Below are 21,077 nucleotides of genomic sequence, written 5' to 3'. Positions count from 1 at the left end.
GGTGAACGGTGTAGGAATTACAACGGTTTCTATATGTGCCTCCCACTTTTTAAGGGGCCAAAAGTAATGGGACTATCAACTCAAAAGCTATTTCATGGACAGGAGTGGGCTATTCCCTCGTTATTTCATTATCAATTAAACAGGTAAAAGGTCTGGAGTTGATTCTAGGTGTGACATTTGCATTTGGAATCAGTTGCTGTCGACTCTCAATATGAGATCCAAAGAGCTGTCACTATCAGTGAAGCAAGCCATCATTAGGCTGAAAAATCAAAACAAACCCATCAGAGAGATAGCAAAAACATTAGGTGTGGCCAAATCAACTGTTTGGAACATTCTTAAAAAGAAAGAATGCATCGGAGAGCTCAGCAACACCAAAAGACCCAGAAGACCACGGAAAACAACTGTGGTGGATGACAGAAGAATTATTTCCCTGGTGAAGAAAAACCCCTTCACAACAGTTGGTCAAATCAAGAACACTCTCCAGGAGGTAGGTGTATATGTGTCAAAGTCAACAATCAAGAGAAGACTTCACAAGAGTAAATATAGAGGGTTCAACACAAGATGTAAACCATTGGTGAGCCACAAAAACAGGAAGACCAGATTAGAGTTTGCCAAACAACATCTAAAAAAGCCATTACAGTTCTGGAACAACATCCTATGGATAGATGAGACAAAGATCAACTTGTACCAAAGTAATGGGAAGAGAAGAGTATGGAGAAGGTAAGGAACTGCTCATGATCCAAAACATACCACCTCATCAGTGAAGCATGGTGGTGGTAGTGTCATGGCGTGGGCATGTATGGCTGCCAATGGAACTGGTTCTCTTGTATTTATTGATGATGTGACTGCTGACAAAAGCAGCAGAATGAATTCTGAAGTGTTTCGGGCAATTTTATATGCTCATATTCAGTCAAATGCTTCAGAACTCATTGGATGGCGCTTCACAGCGCAAATCGACAATGACCCGAAGGATACTGCAAAAGCAACCAAAGAGTTTTTTAAGGCTAAAAAGTGGAATGTTATGCAATGGCCAAGTCAATCCCCTGACCTGAATCCGATTGAGCATGCATTTCACTTGATGAAGACAAAACTGAAGGGAAAATGCCCCAAGAACAAGCAGGAACTGAAGACATTTGCAGTAGAGGCCTTGCAGAGCATCACCAGGGATGAAACCAAGCGTCTGGTGATGTCTATGCGTTCCAGACTTCATGCTGTAATTACCTGCAAAGGATTTGCAACAAAGTATTAAAAAGTGAAAGTTAGATTTAGGATTGTTTAGTTTATCCCATTACTTTTGGCCCCTTAAAAAGTGTGAGGCACATATAGAAACCGTTGTAATTCCTACACCGTTCACCTGATTTGGATGTAATTACCCTCAAATTAAATCTGAAAGTCTGCAGTTAAAGTACATTTTGTTTGTTTAATTTCAAAGCCATTGTGGTGGTGAATAGAGGCCAAAATATGAAAATTCTGTCAATGTGCCAATATTTATGCACCTGACGGTATGTGCTAAGAATCTTTGCGCACAGAAGGAGAGCCAATGTGAAGAGCTACCATTAGGAAAATTGGAGTAAGCAGATATCCTAAAGAAGAAGCCTTCTTACACATGTAGAAGTGTGATTAAACCTGGACATATTTATAATATTCATATGGATTGAGAACTATTGATACTGGAATATTTAATATAAGTAACAAGATTTGTCGTATAGACATTAGTGCATACCCTGTTACTTGGAGCGCTTGGGACTTTTTTTATATTTTGTGAGCTCAAAGTGATTAGTGAAGATCATTATTTGTCTTCAGCTGTTGGTGTGGATTGTTTCTTTACATTTTTTTACGGTCTACACATAGTGTTTTCAAATAGGTTTGTCCACCTCACCAAGCTTACTTGTCTGTAAGACTGTAGAGAAGCAGCATGTATGGAAATAACCTATCCACAAAGTGTCTTAATATTTTGTGATATCATTTTCTGCTGATAGACGGTTGTGTCCATAAAACACATTTGCCAAAATCACAAATATATTCAGTCTTAATAAGCTAAGATGATAGGTCACCTCAGCCCACCCCTGCTCTACCCCCACATCTCTTCACTGTACTCATCCCGTTCCCAGCGCAATGGTCCTTCTCTCCGGGTGGTCTGGCCCATCACAGGACAGGCCAGGCAATTATATATATATATACAAGTACAGGGTCCCGGCATATCAGGGTCACCTTGGGCAGCCCGCTGCAGCACCCCCAGCTCTGTCGGGATTTGTTCATCCCGACCAACGGCATCCCAAAGGTAAGTAGCGGGGTTGGGGGGAGGTTTAGGGGTTACGCTCTAGGGGTAAGGATAGGGTTAGGCACTAGGGGGGGTTTAAGGTTGCGGGAAGGGGGGGTTAGGTTCAGGCACTGGGGAGGGAGGGTTAGGGTAGGGAGAGGGGGAAGGTTAGGATAACGACCCACAGGTTTTGGTATCCTAATCCCGTCGGGATGGTGGCATCAGGATTCTGACCGCCGTGATCCTGAGCGTCGGCATCCTGTACCCATCCCGCTCTGTCCCACCTCTGCTATATACTTACCCTCCGGCTAAGGTCCGCCCAAGTTGCACTGCAGTAGAAGCTGTTGGAGGGGTGTTGCGTGCCCCAGCTCCCACTGCACACGCATGTAGGAGACAGGACAGACCATACAAGATTATTAACAGTTATATGTTTGTGTCATTAGTGCCACCTTTCTCATTTTCTGCCTCTATTTCTGTTTAATTAATGGAAACTTTTTGTAATTGTTCGGGAACAGTATCGATCCTCAGAAGTCATTTCACTTATGTGCTATTCTGTTCCTTACAGAACTCATTTGAAGAGCAGCACTGGAGGGAGCTGGAAGAGAGTCGAGAACGTCAAGCTCAGCTGCTCCAGCATGGGGTGGTTTCCCGGGGGACGACCGGCCGTATATCTGCTTATCAGGCTGTACGTAACAGGAACTCACCCGCCTGTCTGCTGCAGTCATAGAACTCACCCGCCTGTCTGCTGCAGTCATAGAAGTCACCCGCCTGTCTGCTGCAGTCATAGGACATTACTTCTTGTGGACATCATGGTCAGATTAAAGTTTGGTCTAAGACCACAATTACAATAACTCAATATAAATAAAAATAAACAGCAATACAGAGTATCAAGACTTGTCCGTAAAAAGTATAAATTAATTATACATAAAATATGAATTGAGTTAAAGTGGTGAGTAAGAATATTTTACTGAAGACATGGAACTTAATCAGATAAATAATAAAACACAGAATATCTGCATCTATTATAGTGCTGGTGCAAGTTTTAATGGTGCATTCGAAGGTGCGTCTGAAGACACCAAGCATGATTGCGGCATCTGCGGAAGCGCAAAGTCCTTGCACATTGGGACGCACGGCTGTACACCAGAGAAGGGCTTTTTAGAGACATTAGTATAAAGTCGCTACTGTGACTATACACATATAGACGGCGCAACTGAATCCGACTCTGCACAAGGCCCAATGTGCTGTCCTGAAAACATACATGAACACCGCGAGATTATGAAATCAGTGGAAACAATTCAACAGTTACCCAAAGAAAGTAGAGAATACAATAAAATTAACTAAGCGCAAAATATGCAGCTGTACAACACATTCATTATGTACAATCACAACACTGCCCTCTGGCTCACACACATAGGTACATGCACACTTCCACGCTGACGTGTTAGCATCGGGATGTAGTTAATAGACTGGTAGACTACATGCCACCGGTCTATGGGGGTCATTCAGACCCGTTCGCGAGCAAAGGACGCTCGCAAACGGGTCGATGTTGCCCCACTGCGCATGCGCACGACGGAAGGAGCTCTGTCGTGCGCATGCGCGAGACCCAGACTGCAACAGCCAAGCTGTCGCTCCGGATCTCGCACCAAAGGGGGCGTGCTGTCGATGTTGATTGACAGCACGCCCCCTTTGGTGGGCGTGCCTGCCAGACGGAGGCCCCACTGACATCACTAGTGATGTCAGTGGGAGTGATTTTGGCTCTGATAGAGCCAAAATCACTCCAGGGCTTGCGGCAGCGAGACCCTACCGCAGGGTCTCCGTCGCAAGCCCGATGGTCGCGATGGTCAAGACCATCGCGACCATCATCATGGATGCTCGCTATAGCTGTGGGTGGTGACCCACGGCTATGCGAGCGTCCATGAGGACGCTCCAAAAAAAGGTAGGAGGGCCCTGATTCAGAGCGAGCACTCTGGTCAGACCGTTCAGCTCTGTATCAGGCCCTATATCCCAACAACGAAAACCTGACGGGGGACTTAAGATAGGCGTCGAAATACAGACTCCTATCTTAATCCCGACGCTGGAATACAGAAGGACACTGTACCAATCCAGGTAAGTTCAGACGTTTTATCACTTAGCCTCGGGGGAGGTATGTTTTACGGGGGGGAGATTAGGGTTAAGCACCCCTAGGGGGGAGGGTTAGGGTTAGGCACCCTCGGGGGGAAGTTAGGGTTAGGTTTAGTGTGTGGTAAGGGGAGGTTAAGGGTTAGGCACTAGAAGGGGAGGTTAGGGTTAGGCACCACTAAGGAAGAGTTAGGGGGGCAAGAGGGGTAGGGATAGGGTACTTACCAGCGGCTTAGTATTTCATACCCATCCCGTTAGTATTACGCATTTTGCTGCAGATTTGTCGGCTGCACATTCATGCTTCCATTCTCTCACCATTGCACCACAGCACAGGGCTGCTTGTACTGAGATCTGGTGTCTGTGGAGGCCATTGGATTACACTGCACTCATTGTCATGTCTGTGATATGTCTGCTTTTTGGCGTGGCTGTACGTAGCCATTAGATGTTGGGTAGACTGTGGCCATAAAGGGATGCATGTTGTAAACAAGAATACATAGGTAGGCTGCACCAAATAAACAACACTTTGGTATTTAGGGACTTAGGGCCTGATTCAGACCCGGTCGCAAGCGCTGTGCGCTCACAACCAGGTCGATGGTAGGCCAGTGCGCATGCGCAAGACCTGGATAGCTACGGGCACTCCGTCGCTCCGGGTCTCGTACCAAAGGGGATGTGCTGTCGATGTTGAGTGACAGCACACCCCCTTTGGTGGGCAGGCTGGGGGCGTGGCTGCCCAGACGGAGGCGTTCCCTTGGGAACGCCTACCGTCTGGGGCCGGCCCCACTGACATCACAAGTGATGTCAGTGGGAGAGCTTTCGGTTCTGTTAGAGCCGAAATCTCTCTGGGGCTTGCAGCAACGAGACCCTACCACAAGGGTCTCGTCGCAAGCCCGATGGTCGCGATGGTCTTGACCATCGCGATCATCATCATGGTCGCTCGCTATAGCTGTGGGTGGTCACCCACAGCTATGCGAGTGGCCAGGAGGCCGTTCTGAAAAAAAAAATGCCAGGCCATGATTCAGAGCGAGCGCTCTGTCAGAGCGTCCGGCTCTGAATCAGGGCCTGATTCAGAGCCGGACGCTCTGAAAGAGCGCTCGCTCTGAATCTGGGCGTTTTTGTTTTTTTTTGTGTGGCTCCTGGCTGCTCACATAGCTGCTATAGCGAGCGACCATGATGATGGTCGCGATGGTCAAGACCATCGCGACCATCGGGCTTGCGACGACACCCTTGTGGTAGCGTCTTGTGGCCGCAAGCCCCAGAGAGCTTCTGGGTCTAACAGAACCGAAAGCTCTCCCACTGACATCACTTGTGATGTCAGTGGGGCCGCCCACAAACGGCAGGAGTTCGCTTGGGAACGCCTCCGTTTGTGAAGGCACCCCCTGGCCATGCCTACCAAACGGGGCGAGCTGTCACTCACCATCGACAGCTCGCCCCCTTTGGAGCGAGACCAGGAACGACGGAGCAACCGTCGCTAGCCGGATCTCGCGCATGCGCATGACGGAGCTGACTCCGTCGTGTGCATGCCCAGTGGGCAAACATCGACCCTTTTGCGAGCGCTCAGCACTTGCAACCGGGTCTGAATCAGGCCCTTAGGCCCTCATTCAGAGGCAGTCGTTAGATGCAAGCGGTCGCACTGAATCAGGGCGGCCGCTTGCATCCTGAACGGCCGTCTCCTTGTCGATCGTTTAGCTGTGGATTACCACCCACAGATTAACGACCGACCAGGTTGATGGTCACGATGGTGATCACCATCGTGACCATCGAGGCGTATGACCAGACCCTAAGGTTGGGTCTGGGCACTCGTAAGCCCCAGGGAGCTTTCTGCTCTGATGGAGCTGGAAGCTCCCCACTGACATCACTGATCGCTGTCGATCAACATCGACAACCGCCCCTTTGGTAGCGAGCTCCGGAGCAACAGAGTTTCTCTGTCGCTCCGGGGCTTGCGCACGCAGGCCTAACCATCGAGTTGGTTACGAGCGCATCGGCGCTCGCGACCAACTCTGAATAAGGTCCTTAATGTGTACCATTAAAACTTTCCCCACACCATTACACCACAGCCACCTACCTGAACATATGACACAAGGACAGAATGGATTTATGTTGTTTGCGCTAATTCTGACCCATCTCTATGTCCCAGAAGAGATTCAGTGTTTTTTTTTCCAGTCTTCGGCTGTAGTCCCGGTTTGTTGTTCTTAGCTGACAGTAGAATAACCGGCCATGGTCTTCTGCTACTGTAGCCCATTAGCTTCAAGGTTCAACAAGCAGTAGGTTCAGAGTTGCTAGCTGCACACCGCTGCATATATAACTTACTGTAGCCATCCTGTCATTTTGAACCAGTCTGGCAGTGTAAAACTTGAAACACATATTCCAGACATAGCAAGACAATATGCGTAGGAGAGAACATATATACAAAAAGAGAGAGACTACAGTAGTCACGGTGACACACAGCGCTCCGTCCTATATAATGGCCCAAAGGCTGTATCAGTGCTCTCTCACACACCTTTGTCAAGGGCTAATGATGTCATACATTGGGCTTCTATAAAAATTCCCCAGGGCTTATGCTAAATATGTAACTAAATGGACAAACATACTAACTTGTGGACTGGCACATCGAAGAAGACGGCATTCCAGCCGTCAAAACACGGAATATAGATACTAAATAAACAATATGTGATGAATATGTGAGAACTTTTCTCAGGCGCAATAATACAGGTTGCAATACAATGACTACTACTACAAAACGTTAACAATGGATGAGTCAAAATTAAATCACACACTGCTGTTTGCCAACAAGAACAATAAAATACCATCTTTAGTCAGTAGATCAGATATTGGCATCTGTTCCTTTTCTTTGCTTTTTCCTATGACGTAACCAATACAAAACAAACCTTAGAAAATGTTCAGAGCATAATAACCTCACTGTGAGTTCAGATAAAGGGCTCAGAGATGTGATGTACGAGATTCCTCCACCATATGAGGAAGCAGTTATTTCTCATGCAGTATGCACGGGTCCAAACAACCACTACAAACAGTGCACCTCAAATAATCGCAGGTGAACCCCTGGGAAGAGATAGATCCCCTTCCGTAGATGTACGATGACATCATCAGCCAGTGTCCAACGTCATGCCCTACCATCCAAGTGGGCATAGAGGGGGAATATATTCATGTGGCGAGCGAAGCAACCCACCGTGCCCGCAGCATGGCAAGCGAAGCGAGCCCGCAAGGGGCCAACCTCTTATTTTTGGGTAAAGTGTGGGCAGAAATCTTCACTTCTGCCCTCACGTCACTTTCAGGTACGGCTACTGAAGGGGTTTTATGCTCTTCTGTGAACCCCTCATGGTATCGCTCTTGTAACAAATAATAAACTAGTTCTCCTGCATATCAATCCACTCTTTCAAGATTCAAACTGACAAATGGATTTGACCATATTTAATATCAGGAGAAAAATAACTTTTTTTAAAGATACATAACTTTAATAATGCACTTACAAACAGCCAGATATTTCCAGCATATAGTAACGTGGGTGTGGGGCGTGGCCTAATTATGCAAATAGTCCGCCTCTAGCACTGCCCACCTGCATTCATTTGCGTTCATGTACGTTTGCCCATATTTGAACTGAGCTGCAATAGAAATATATCCCAAAGCGCACATTTTTCTTCCTGCCCACTTTACGGTTGTGTATCTCTTAAAAAAAAATAAAACAAAACAATATCAAACAATGGCCCTCATTCAGAGCCGTTCGCTATTTGCGGTCGTTCGTTCAAAAACAAGGGGTGGCTATTCAAATGATCCGTTCGCACATTGCAGTCTGTTCACACCTCTAAGTCTGAACGAGCGAGCAAAACATACGCTCGTTTATTTGATAAAAACGCCCCCTGGCCGCACGCACCATACGTCATGTCCGCTATTTATTAGATTAATCGAGTACATCGTACAGCTTATGAACTGCTCGCTATTCTTGTGGTTGGTTTTTTCAACCGCTATTTTGCGAGCAGTTCTGAGTTTAAAAAAACCAAGTGACGTGGTCAATGACGCTGCTGGATTAATTATGCACACCCTTAAAACGCCCGTTTTGACCTTTAAGCACGCCTGCGTTCGAATTCCACTCCCCCGTTTTCAAGCACCTTCCCCTGTTACCACCCACATACGCCTCATTCTGTCACTCAAAATAGCAGGCACTCGCTATATAGCGTACAAACGATTTTCGGCCGCACTGACTGGTTCGCGCATGCGTACTAAAAACCGTACGCATGCGCAGATGTGCGAACATCGCTCGGAACGATCGTACTGCCGCTAACGAGCGGCTCTGAATGAGGGCCAATGGGCCTTATTCTCAACCTGACACAGTGTCAGTGCCGTGCACATATTGTGCAGTCGTTCACCAGATCGCACAGAGGCCCTGATTCAGAGCCGGACTCTCTGACAGAGCGCTCGCTCTGAATCAGGGCCGTCCTTCTCTTTTTTTAGAGCGGCCTCCTGGCCGCTCGCATAGCTGTGGGTGACCACCCACAGCTATAGCGAGCGGCCAAAAAGATGGTCGCGATGGTCAAGACCATCGCGCTTGCGATGAGACCCTTGTGGTAGGGTCTCGTCGCCGCAAGCCCTGGAGTGCTTTCGGCTCTATCAGAGCCAAAAGCACTCCCACTGACATCACTTGTGAACACCTCCGTCTGGCCAGCCACGCCCCCGGCACGCCCACCAAAGGGGGCGTGCTGTCACTCACCATCGACAGCACGCCCCCTTTTGTAGCGAGACCCATAGCGACGGCTTGCCCGTCACTATCCGGGTCTCGCGCAAGTGCACGACGGAGCTGCCTTCGTCGTGCGCATGCGCACTGGGTCAACATCGACCCGCTTGCGAGCGCTCACAAGCAGGTCTGAATTAGGCCCTGAGTGTATGGACCGCACAATATGTCACCCGTCGCTTTGTGGGTCGGCTGGGTACACAGGTCGTCTAATGTTTACCCAGCTTAAGAGGCATGGGGAACAATTGATACATAACAATTGTAGCTGCTGCTGCTGGGGAAGGTGCGGGATATGTCACTATTTTAGCTTTGGTGACTGTCGTTGGTAATCATTTTTTTTAAAACTTCTCGCAATAACCAATAATGATGTAATAAATCGTACCTGCCGGCGGGGTAACAATCAGACTGACGACCCAATTAAAGGAGACATTTAAAATAAACAACAGATCAGCTGTACTAAAGCGTCTGACAAGTAAATAGAGGAACTCCGGCTGAAACATCTGGAAATGTATACAGTGTTTTTGTGGACAGAAAAAAGAAATTGCTCTGCAATGCATGAAGGAGCCGCGTTACTCTGAGAATCAACAAGGCTTGAATTAATGTACAAGCTCAGTATAACAAATACAGCTAATTAAGCAGCAAATCTGAGCCTCTGAGAGTCTGAACCATTTCTCTTATTAAATGAGAAGAGCTAATAGGAAGGAAAGCCCTGTACTAATATCAAATACAGCTGATGGGGAATCGCTCAGCTCAGTCTACCTGCATAAGATTCTGACATTATTCCTGCTTGTAACGTCTATATAGCACAAACATTTTCCACGGCGCAGTACAATAAGTACAAAAAGTACAGAAAGGGCTTGTCGGCGCAATTTGCTTCCAAGATGGCTGCCAAAAATAAAAAGTGCAAATGTGTCTGGAGGGAGATGACTTGCCGGTACTCTGGGGGTGTCCGCTGGCAGCGCCTGGTTTGCTGAACGTGCCTAAATCATACCCAGTTAAGCAATTATTGCATAACTGTTGCGACTGCAATCTAATAGGATTGCGGTGTACTAAACAGTTGTTTTTAAAATACACAACATAGTTTCCTCTCTGGGAAGGGGATGGCTGCTAATATATTTTTAGAGTCAGTTTAAAGAAAAAGTATTATATTTGCATCTTGTTAGATTTGCGTTTCAAGGGCTCCAAGCGACTTGCGTATTTCTAATCTACACTTTACATACAGTGGCCCTGATTCAGAGCTGGACGCTCTTTCAGAGCGCTCGCTCTCAATCAGGGTGACCTTTTTTTTTTTTTTTGTTCCGGCCTCCTGGCCACTCGCTAACCTGTGGGTGACCACCCACAGCTTTTGCGAGCGACCAGGTAATGGTCACGATGGTCACGACCATCGCGACCATCGGGGCTTACGACGAGACCCCTGTGGTAGGGTCTCGTTCCCGCAAGCCCCAGTGAGCTTCCGGCTCTAAATAGAGCAGGAAGCTCACCACTGACATCACTGGTGATGTCAGTGGTGCCTCCCACAAACGGCAGGCGTTCCTTCGGGAACTCCTCCGTTTGTGTAGCCACCCCCCCTGCCCGCCTCCAAAACGGGGCGAGCTGTCAATCACAATAGACAGCCACCCCGTTTTGGTGCAAGACCCGTAGCGACGGAGCGCCCGTCACTGGCCGGGTCTCGCGCATGCGCACGCCGGAGGCGGCGCATGGGCGGGAGGCAAACATCGACCCGCTTGCGAGCGTCTTCAAAGTGACGTGGCTAAGCGCATGTATGGAGATTGTCTGTCTTGTGGGCGTGTGGCGAGCGTGACGCTGTGATGATGAACTGAAATGCGCAGTCGCTCACATTGGAGGCCATACACCGACGGGGAACCTGCACCTAACATGGGGCTGGCTGGTGCTAGTGTTGCTGATGCAGATTCAGAATCAGACCCTTAAATGTGACGCTGACAATGTGTATTTTTGATCTAGCATGTGGATCAGAGTAAGGTCTGTGGCGCTATGGCTAGTTACAGGATTTGTCTGTGGCGCTATGGCTAGTTACAGGATTTATCTGTGGCGCTATGGCTAGTTACAGGATTTGTCTGTGGCACTATGGCTAGTTACGGGATTTGTCTGTGGCACTAGTGTATCTTGGCTAGTTACTGGATTTGTCTGTGCCACTAGTGTATCTTGGCTAGTTACAGGATTTGTCTGTGGCACTAGTGTATCTTGGCTAGTTACAGGATTTGTCTGTGGCACTAGTGTATCTTGGCTAGTTACTGGATTTGTCTGTGGCACTAGTGTATCTTGGCTAGTTACTGGATTTGTCTGTGGCACTAGTGTATCTTGGCTAGTTGCAGGATTTGTCTGTGGCACTAGTGTATCTTGGCTAGGTGCAGGATTTGTCTGTGGCACTAGTGTATCTTGGCTAGTTACTGGATTTGTCTGTGGCACTAGTGTATCTTGGCTAGTTACAGGATTTGTCCGTGGCACTAGTGTATCTTGGCTAGTTACTGGATTTGTCTGTGGCACTAGTGTATCTTGGCTAGTTGCAGGATTTGTCTGTGGCACTAGTGTATCTTGGCTAGTTACTGAATTTGTCTGTGGCACTAGTGTATCTTGGCTAGTTACTGGATTTGTCTGTGGCACTAGTGTATCTTGGCTAGTTACAGGATTTGTCTGTGGCACTAGTGTATCTTGGCTAGTTACAGGATTTGTCTGTGGCACTAGTGTATCTTGGCTAGTTGCAGGATTTGTCTGTGGCACTAGTGTATCTTGGCTAGTTGCAGGATTTGTCTGTGGCACTAGTGTATCTTGGCTAGTTGCAGGATTTGTCTGTGGCACTAGTGTATCTTGGCTAGTTACAGGATTTGTCCGTGGCACTAGTGTATCTTGGCTAGTTACTGGATTTGTCTGTGGCACTAGTGTATCTTGGCTAGTTGCAGGATTTGTCTGTGGCACTAGTGTATCTTGGCTAGTTACTGAATTTGTCTGTGGCACTAGTGTATCTTAGCTAGTTACTGGATTTGTCTGTGGCACTAGTGTATCTTGGCTAGTTACAGGATTTGTCCGTGGCACTAGTGTATCTTGGCTAGTTACTGGATTTGTCTGTGGCACTAGTGTATCTTGGCTAGTTGCAGGATTTGTCTGTGGCAATAGTGTATCTTGGCTAGTTACTGAATTTGTCTGTGGCACTAGTGTATCTTGGCTAGTTACTGGATTTGTCTGTGGCACTAGTGTATCTTGGCTAGTTACAGGATTTGTCTGTGGGACTATGGCTAGTTACAGGATTTGTCTGTGGCACTAGTGTGTCTTGGCTAGTTACGGGATTTGTCTGTGGCACTAGTGTGTCTTGGCTAGTTATGGGATTTATCTGTGGCACTAGTGTATCTTGGCTAGTTACGGGATTTGTCTGTGGCTTCAGTGTATCTTGGCTAGTTACAGGATTTGTCTGTGGCACTAGTGTATCTTGGCTAGTTGCAGGATTTGTCTGTGGCACTAGTGTATCTTGGCTAGTTACTGGATTTGTCTGTGGCACTATTGTATCTTGGCTAGTTACTGGATTTGTCTGTAGCACTAATGTATCTTAGCTGTCACTATAAAATACATTTTTTTTTACGGAAACTAGTATCCCAATAACTAGGCATTTGTTCTACACATGGAAAAACCCAACACAGCCCATTGGGCCTGATTCTGATTTGGGAATAAAGTAAGATAGAGCAAGTAACTGTGCCCTTAGACAAACCATGTAGGCAGGCAAGGGGTGTTAGCTAATGCTATCTTTAGATGGTGTTAGCCAGTGTTCCATGTGGGAAAGGGCCGGCATGAGAGGGATCTTTTGATCCCTACCCAGTAGGACGAAGCTCCTCCCTGCCCAAGGGCCTTAGAGAGCAAAAGTGGGCCTGGGTGATGGGAAGGCATTGCCAAATCCTGGGGGTATGGCCATGACTGACCGTGAAAAAAAATGAATGAAAACTACTATACACGCCAAGGAGGGAGGATACTCCGCACCCCTGCCCCTCCCTCTCTACAGGGCTTTAGCTATGCACAGTGGCACAGCCATGTCCAAACTCAGCAGGTTACTCCTAGTGGACGCTAGCGCTACACTGAAAACGCTTTGCCAGGTTACCATCTTATCAGGTGTCTCTTGGTAAATTACTGTGGGTAGCACCTACTGTATATCCATCTATATATATATATATATATATATATATTTGTGTAAGGTCTGTCCTATCTCCAACATGCCCGGGTGCCCCAACAGCTCCTACTGCTAGGGAGAAGGGACAGGCCTTAGCCTAGCCGGAGCCAGGAGAGGAGGAGGGGAACACCAATAGGAAGGTGGTAAGTATGGGGGAAGGACGGAATGGGGGGGGGCATGGTACAGAGCCCAGTGGAAGACAGCGGTTGAGGGCATTACAGAACAGGGTGCGGAGCGGGACAGAGTGGTGGGTGGGCATTACAGAGCGAGAGGTGTAGCGGGACACAACTAGGAGCAGGGGTGCTTGTGTGTCGTGGGTCGTAGCAGATGACAGACACTGAAGTGCCGAGTTCCTTTACTAGTGCAACAATAATAGTGTAAGAAGACATTATAAAATAACATACGGTTACCGTCTAACATGTACTTAGTTTACCATTTAGATTTGTTTTATGTTCTAAATCGGCGTCTACTGTATATAATAACTCTGCTTTAAGTAGAAGCCACAAGTGCTCTCAGGAATAATTCCTCATTCTTTGTGTGAGGTACAATCTCGAAAACAGGTGCAGTGTGACAGATCCCCCTCCCAGTGCCTGTGGCGCTCTCACATTAATCTGTAAACAACATGTAATGGCTAAATTGCTTAATTCCCCAGGTGATAAAGGAATTGGAGTCAAGGTGACAAATGACCAGCTCAGCCCAACAGCCAGACTGTACTCTGTCTGCACGCGGTAACGCAGATCCGGAACTGTCATAGGGAGCTGCTTGTGTTCAGTAATGGATCAGTGTCCTGGGCTGGCTTGTAAAGATAAAGTGAGAGAAGCATATTATCCCATAAAGTATGTCAGTGCAGAGATAATAATAATGACACCTGATGGTCATGTCATCAGACTACATATGGTAAGCAATGAAATTAGTGATATAATGTGATTGTTTACTGACTATATAGACAGACAGACAGATGTAGAACCCCCCCCAGAGAGAGACACTGTATATAGATAGATAGATAGATAGATAGATAGATAGATATGAGATAGACTTGAGATAGATAGATAATGAGATAGATAGATAGATAGATAGATAGATAGAGAGAGATAGATAGATAGATAGATAGATAGATAGATAGATAGATAGATAGATAGATAGATATGGTTGGTAATGGTTTTGGCCATAATAAGAGTTGTGATCATACCCTAATGCTGTCAACAGATAAAAATGGGGACATCATTATGTTAACTGGACAGTGCCGATGTGGTTGTAATGTGATTTAAAGCACTTTACCAGTGTCGGCATTGTAACTTTAAACATGATAGTAAAGCACAATGTTAATGCCGACATAGTTAAAATGCTTCAAATCACATAACAATCATGTCGGCATTGTTCTTTTGACATAGTGCTGTCCACATTTTGAGTGTCAACAGCATTGTCGACACTGTACCTACTTCCCACATTGGGAGCAGATCAAGCTTACTCAGCGCACCTTAGGCTTAAAGTGGGTCGGATATGAAATGCCGGCACTCGGGATGCCTGTTATCAAACCGACAGCGGCATCCCAATGCTCAGAATCCCGACGGGGGAGGTAAGTACCCTAACCTTCCTTCCTTAACCCCCTAACATTAACTCTCCTGTTGTGCACTATAACCCTCCCTACCCCACATCCTAAGTGCCTAAACCTAGCCTGCCCCCCTTGGTGCCAAACCCTACCCCCCCGCCCCCGGTGGTGCCTAACCCCCCCTGTACATAGCCTAACCCTATACCCCCCAGGGTTCCAAGGCCTCCCGCTGTACTTACCATCAGCATGTCGGCTGTCGGGATCCCAGCGTCGGCATCTCCCCTCTTGTCAGGATTCTGGCGCTGGTGTCTTGTCCCCGGTTCGGGATTCCAGCGCCGGGATCTCGTCACCCGGTATGCCGATGGTCGGCATTTTAACTACATCCCCTTAAAGTAAATGTACTATTGCCTTGAACAATGTGAATAATTAAATATTCTTTGAAAAGCGTTGTCTAATATGATGGTGCTGTATAAGTAAAGATAAATAAATGGTCTTCTTATTAAGAGGGCGGCAGCAGAAAATCACGTGTGTGGGGAACCAAAGTTTATTTATGGCACAGGACACTTTGTTTCCCTTCCATTACCCTGGTTTCTGGCTGGACAGGAAGATTACATTTTATTTATTTATTTATCATTTATATGGCGCCACAAGTGTTCCGCAGCGCCTTACAAAGCACATAAACAAGTTGTAGACAAGCAACTTACAGAACAATACAATACAGGACCAGGACATGGATAATATATATTGCTACATTAACGATCATAACACCCAGATAACCAACAGAGCGTAAGCAACCAAGTGTTAGGTGCCCTAGTGGGGGGTAAGAAGTAGATGAAACTAAAGTAGGGAGAAACACAAGAGGGTAGAGGGCCCTGCTCGTAAGAGCTTACATTCTATATAAGAAATGCAACTTTAATGTATTCATAAAAATGCGACTCTCTATTAATTTTAACATATGCATTCGGGATGCAGAATGCATCAAACTATAAATCAGGCCCTGTGTGTAGTTTTGGGCACTTAGGGGCCTAGTTATCATTTATTATTTTGAGATATCCCCTCGTTTTCAGGGGGGACTAAAAAGCAGCCATTGTCCCGAATGTCTGCAGGGAACCTCAACAGATATCTCTGATTTGCTTAGCTCCTGGTCTCCCGTTTTTCGACTGCAATAGCAGCCCCTATAGAAATCTATGGGGGCTGCTTTCTGGTCAATGGCAAAAGGCACAAAAACCTCCCCGGCACTCTCAGATCACGCATGTGCGGTCAGCTGACCGCACATGCGCAGGAGTATGGCGGGTGCGGGCAATTAAACCTAAAGTGATCGCTTATGCCGGTGGTAGATCATTTCCATTTGCCTCAAATAGCGGCAATAAGAAATTATAATTAGTGTGTCAATACATGATAATTAGTCATTATAATATTTTTTTTACTACAGTGGAGAGACCACATACCCTCTGCTTTAATAAAACAAAGTCACATGCATGCTGTACAGTATGTCTAGTAAGGTTCATTATGTGAGGTTTACAGAAATTAAAGTTTTATCAGTGTAATCCTTAATGTAAATTAAAAACTGGTCAGGCAGTACAATTAACCCAAACTTTGACAGGCTTAAACACTATTTTCCATCTGAAAAAAAGCTGCTTAGACAGGAAGATTGGCATTGTGTGGTAGTTAGCAATAACTAGGACTTCATAACATTAATTCCTGAATATTTATTTCTCTGCTTCAAAGGGAAAATGTTACCTACTGTATCCCACAGCCAGAAACAGCGGTTACTTGGACTGTGGTGTTTGGCGCCATCTGCAGGCTATAATGAATATTTCCTATACTGGCCCGTATTTGATTAGAAGCGAAAGACCGAGATCCGCGAAAAAGTATCGCCGATTGAGACTTTTCTCCAGGCGCAAACTTTTCTCCGTATTCAATTGCGAACACTTTTCGCATACGTGAAAACGCAGTGCAATGTAATAGGCGAAAAAAATTTGTCTATGAATAGGTGGAGAAAAAAAGTGCAAAATCGCTATATTGGGGGTGGTGTGGAAACCACTCTGCACCCTTGGGACAGCCCCCCAAAGGATAACTGCATCAAAAAAACACCTAAACAAAGTGAGGAACACCCTAAAAAAGTGCAAAGTGGGGGTACAAACATAAAAAGTAGCGAAATAGACCTTTGGGGGGTCTGCAAGTATGGGGGAGGTGGGTTTTTTTTGCAGGTGTTTGCTGAAGGTGCTTTTTTTTTTTGACGTTTCTTATAACTTCACTTTAGCAACTTTTTAATATGCTAGCACCCATTTTCAGGCACCCCAAATTTGCCAGGAGTACTTATTTTCTCCAAAAAATACTGCTTTATGCCATTCTTCACCACTTGTGCAAAGACGTAAATTAGTGGCAATTGTAACAACTTAAGTACCCCAAACTGTTTCACTAGGGCTAATCGGGCACTACTACATTGATCCCCAATGTTTCCACATTTTTGGGGGGGATTCAGGCTGATTTCCCAGATTCTGACACCACTTTTCACCTGTTCTGACATCGCGTATCTCCGCTTTCGCGTCTTTTGGAATTGAATAGGGCAAATCGCGGGTACGCGCACGATAAGTTTCCGCAGCTAAAATACGCAATGTAGGTGAAAAGTCCGGCAGGTGAAAAAGTATCGCGGGTGCAAAACTAATTGCATACGGGCCTAATGCCGGCCATACACGGTGCAATTTAGAAACGTAACAATGTGTTGTACGATTTCCCTTGAGATTCTTCCCTTGAAATTCTCAATACGATGTGGTCAAATGGTGTACACGATTGTACATACGAGCATACGATCCCGAAATGCGTATGTGTCACATCCTACACGATAGATCGCAATCTTATGGTTTTTCCGTAAGATCTACGATCCAGCTATACGACGACGGGGATGCGCACCGACATCGTAAACGTACAAAAACAGCACACGATGTGCACGATTTATCGCTACGATCGCTTGAAATCGTCCGCATCGTGCAAAAAATTGCACCGTGTATGGGCCGCATACGTCTCAAGGGAATCAGTATATTTCTTTAAACAAACAAATTGTAAAATGAAAACTATAAATGATGGGTTATTAAAAAACAAAACAAAAAGAACAGTTATGCCATATAGCAACCATTTACAGGTCCAACTAAACAGTACATTTTCTCTTAAACAATATTCAGGGGTTGTTCGCAATAGGTATTATTATTAGTTATAGTATATTATTTATATTGTGCCAACATATTACTCTATGTTATGATTTACAGTTATTTTTAAGTTGTTCACATCTGTCCTTGTCCCAGTGGAGCAAAAACCGCCCATACACGGTGCGATATGCACTTTGCGACGAGACGGGGGATCTGACGGCCAACATATCGGGCGGTCCCCACACACAGTGCGATTGGGTGGCCGACCGCCCGATATGCCAGCACCCCCCTCCCCCACCCGCATAGCGCTGCATGGGATCGTACATCGCATCCCCAAATAACTGAACCTACAGTAAGATCTGGAGGTGCAATGTACGACCCCACGGGAGCGCGCTCTGGGCCTGATTCAGACCCCCTCGCGAGCGCTGAGCACTCGCAAGCGGGTCGATGGTGCCCTAGTGCACATGCGCACGACGGAGGGAGCTCCGTCGTGCGCATGTGCGAGACCCGGGGAGCGACAGGGAAGCCGTCACTCCAGGTCTCGCACCAAAGGGGGCGTGCTGTCGATGTTGATTGACAGCACGCCTCCTTTGGTGGGCGTGCCAGGGGCGTGGCTGCCAGATGGAGGTGTTCCCATGGGAACGCCTACCGTCTGGGTCCGGCCCCACTGACATCACTAGTGATGTCAGTGGAAGTGATTTTGGCTCTGGTAGAGCCAAAATAACTCCAGGGCTTGTGGTCACTGAGACCCTACCATAGGATCTCGTTGCAAGCCCGATGGTCGCGATGGTCTTGACCATCGCGACCATCATCATGGACACTCGCATAAGCTGTGGGTGGTAAGGTAACCCACAGCTATGCGAGCGTCCAAGAGGCCGCTCCAAGTTTAGATAGGAGGGCCCTGATTCAGAGCGAGCGCTCTGTTCAGAGCATCCGGCTCTGAATCAGGCCCCTCTGTTCGATATCATGCCCACACAGGGTACGATATAGCAGCAATATCATACCAATCTGTCGGATCGGCTGCTATATCGCACTGTGTATGAGCACCTTAACTCTCTAAATTCTCTCTGACACAGAAAAACACATAATCAATCTACCAGCATGTATGCAAATTGTGGGAGAGAACTGGCAAAAATCCTCATGGGGAGAACATAAAAACCCCACACAGACTTTGATTACACACAGACTTTGATTACAATATGGCAGATTTGTTTTTTATTAGTATTTTATGTATAGCACATTCATTTAAAGAAAGACTCATGATATTTCTAACTTATAAAACACACACTCTTATGCAGCATACTTCAATGTAATACTATTGGCATTATTATTTATTAACATTTATTTATATATTGCAACAGCATATTCTGTTGTGCTTTACAATTTGGATATAAGGTGCTATTGTATTATTGTAAGCCAGGAACATCGGGGGAGAGTGTAACCCGCTGACCCCATCACATGGATAAAATGGCGCCGATCGTCATATGTGAGGTCTGCAGTTTATACAGACATTATGGTCAGTGCTGCAACTTCTGATAAAGTCAGTCTGCTAAAGCACATTACACTAATGGGGTCTTCATTTCAAGGGGGCAGTGGAAAGTGGCGTTGGGCAATAAAATTATAAAAATAAGAAAGAAAAGGGAGGCGCTAATAAAAAAAATAAAAAATAATAATAAATATATATATATAAATACATAAATATATGTATACTGTAGCTGCAAGACAAATGAGCCTGTGTAAGCTAAACAAGACTATTGCTAGTCAATATAAATCCAAAACAAAGAAAAAGTCCTGCGCTAGTTTGTTACTGTATCGTTTTTATATTACATTATAAATAATACTGTTACATAATTTGGCGTTTTGATCTATTCTTTTCTGCCATATCCAATATATTTGGATAAATTCATATTTTACAAACTAGCGCTGGACTCTTTCTTTTTTTGAATAAAATTAGTATTTCATTTCTAAAAGTTTAATTTAACAAAAAAGTAAATGTTAAGATATTCCAGAGTTCCTTATGTAATGTGACATTTCTCACATGGAAATACTGCAAAAAGATGGTTTATAAAAGTAAATTTTACCAGCCTAATGGGGCACATCCACTAGCAGATATAGAAACGACGGCACGATTACGACTTTGTAATTGTGCAGTCGTTTCACAGTCTGGTGCTGTGCCTACACTGAACAATCAGTCATTCAGTGTAGGCAGATCAATCATCCCCTAACATGCTCAACCTGACGTTATCGTCAGGTTGACCAGCATGTTCAGGCGATGATTGATGTCGGAAACGACCAGCGGGAGCGCGCATCACTGGTTGTTTCCGACATTTACATCCCCGATGTGTGCCCAATTACTGACCGATTGCACGATTACGATGTTGTAATCGTGCAATCGCTCTATGTAATCGGGTAGTGGATATGCGGCATAAGGGGGCAATTCAATTGTTATTTTCATGCCCACCACTAGATGGTGCCCACCAGCAGCAATTCATTTGTGCCATTTGGGAGCCCATAGCTGCTGCTGCACACATTTCTGCTCGCAGCCTTCTGAGGTAACCCCTGATATATATATATATATATATATATATATATATATATTGGAATGTTTAAAATTCCGGAACTCATATTGATTATCAATTCTCAGTCACCCATAGAGTATCCGATGCTGGACCTTATAAGTCTGAATTTGTTTTTTATTGAGCAATGACCCCCACACACTTAGGCTGGGTACACACTTAAAGATTTTCTGTCCAACCATCCAACTAGTTGATTGGTTGGAATGAAAATCTGGTAACGTATGGGAGTAAATGATGATCAGCAATTTGCTCCTAAATGCCAGAAAACAGATGAAAATGGTCGATCAGACAAGTTTGTTAAATGTTTGATCCAAACAATTTGTTCAAACAACAGTTTTTATCCATTTTCCGGCGTTTGGGAGCAAATTGACGATTGTCATTTGCTTTCATACGTTACCAGGTTTTCACTCCAAGCAATCAACTAGTTGGATGGTTGGACAGAAAATCTTTGTGTGTGTATGCACCATAACATTTATTAAATGGTATCAAAATAAACTACAATCAGGGACGGACTGG

General features: G+C 45.7%; 1 protein-coding gene across 4 annotated transcripts in view; it reads left to right on the top strand.

Moving 5' to 3' along the window:
- The window catches only part of CFAP99 (cilia and flagella associated protein 99), a 189,694-nt gene extending 186,412 nt beyond the window's left edge, over window positions 1-3,282 (top strand). For all 4 annotated transcript variants that reach the window (XM_088454956.1, XM_088454958.1, XM_088454953.1 and 1 more), the window contains exon 16: window positions 2,826-3,282. In XM_088454956.1, the coding sequence (XP_088311082.1) occupies window positions 2,826-2,987 (162 nt within the window). In that variant the 3' untranslated portion in view covers window positions 2,988-3,282. The remainder of the gene's footprint in view (window positions 1-2,825) is intronic.
- Window positions 3,283-21,077: the final 17,795 nt, after the last annotated feature.

The sequence above is a fragment of the Taudactylus pleione genome, unplaced genomic scaffold (assembly GCF_031769625.1).
Source record: "Taudactylus pleione unplaced genomic scaffold, aTauple2 ptg000638l, whole genome shotgun sequence".
Taxonomy (NCBI): domain Eukaryota; kingdom Metazoa; phylum Chordata; class Amphibia; order Anura; family Myobatrachidae; genus Taudactylus; species Taudactylus pleione.
The sequence above is the reverse complement of the archived record's forward strand: the minus strand, read 5'-3'. Positions and strand labels throughout refer to the sequence as shown.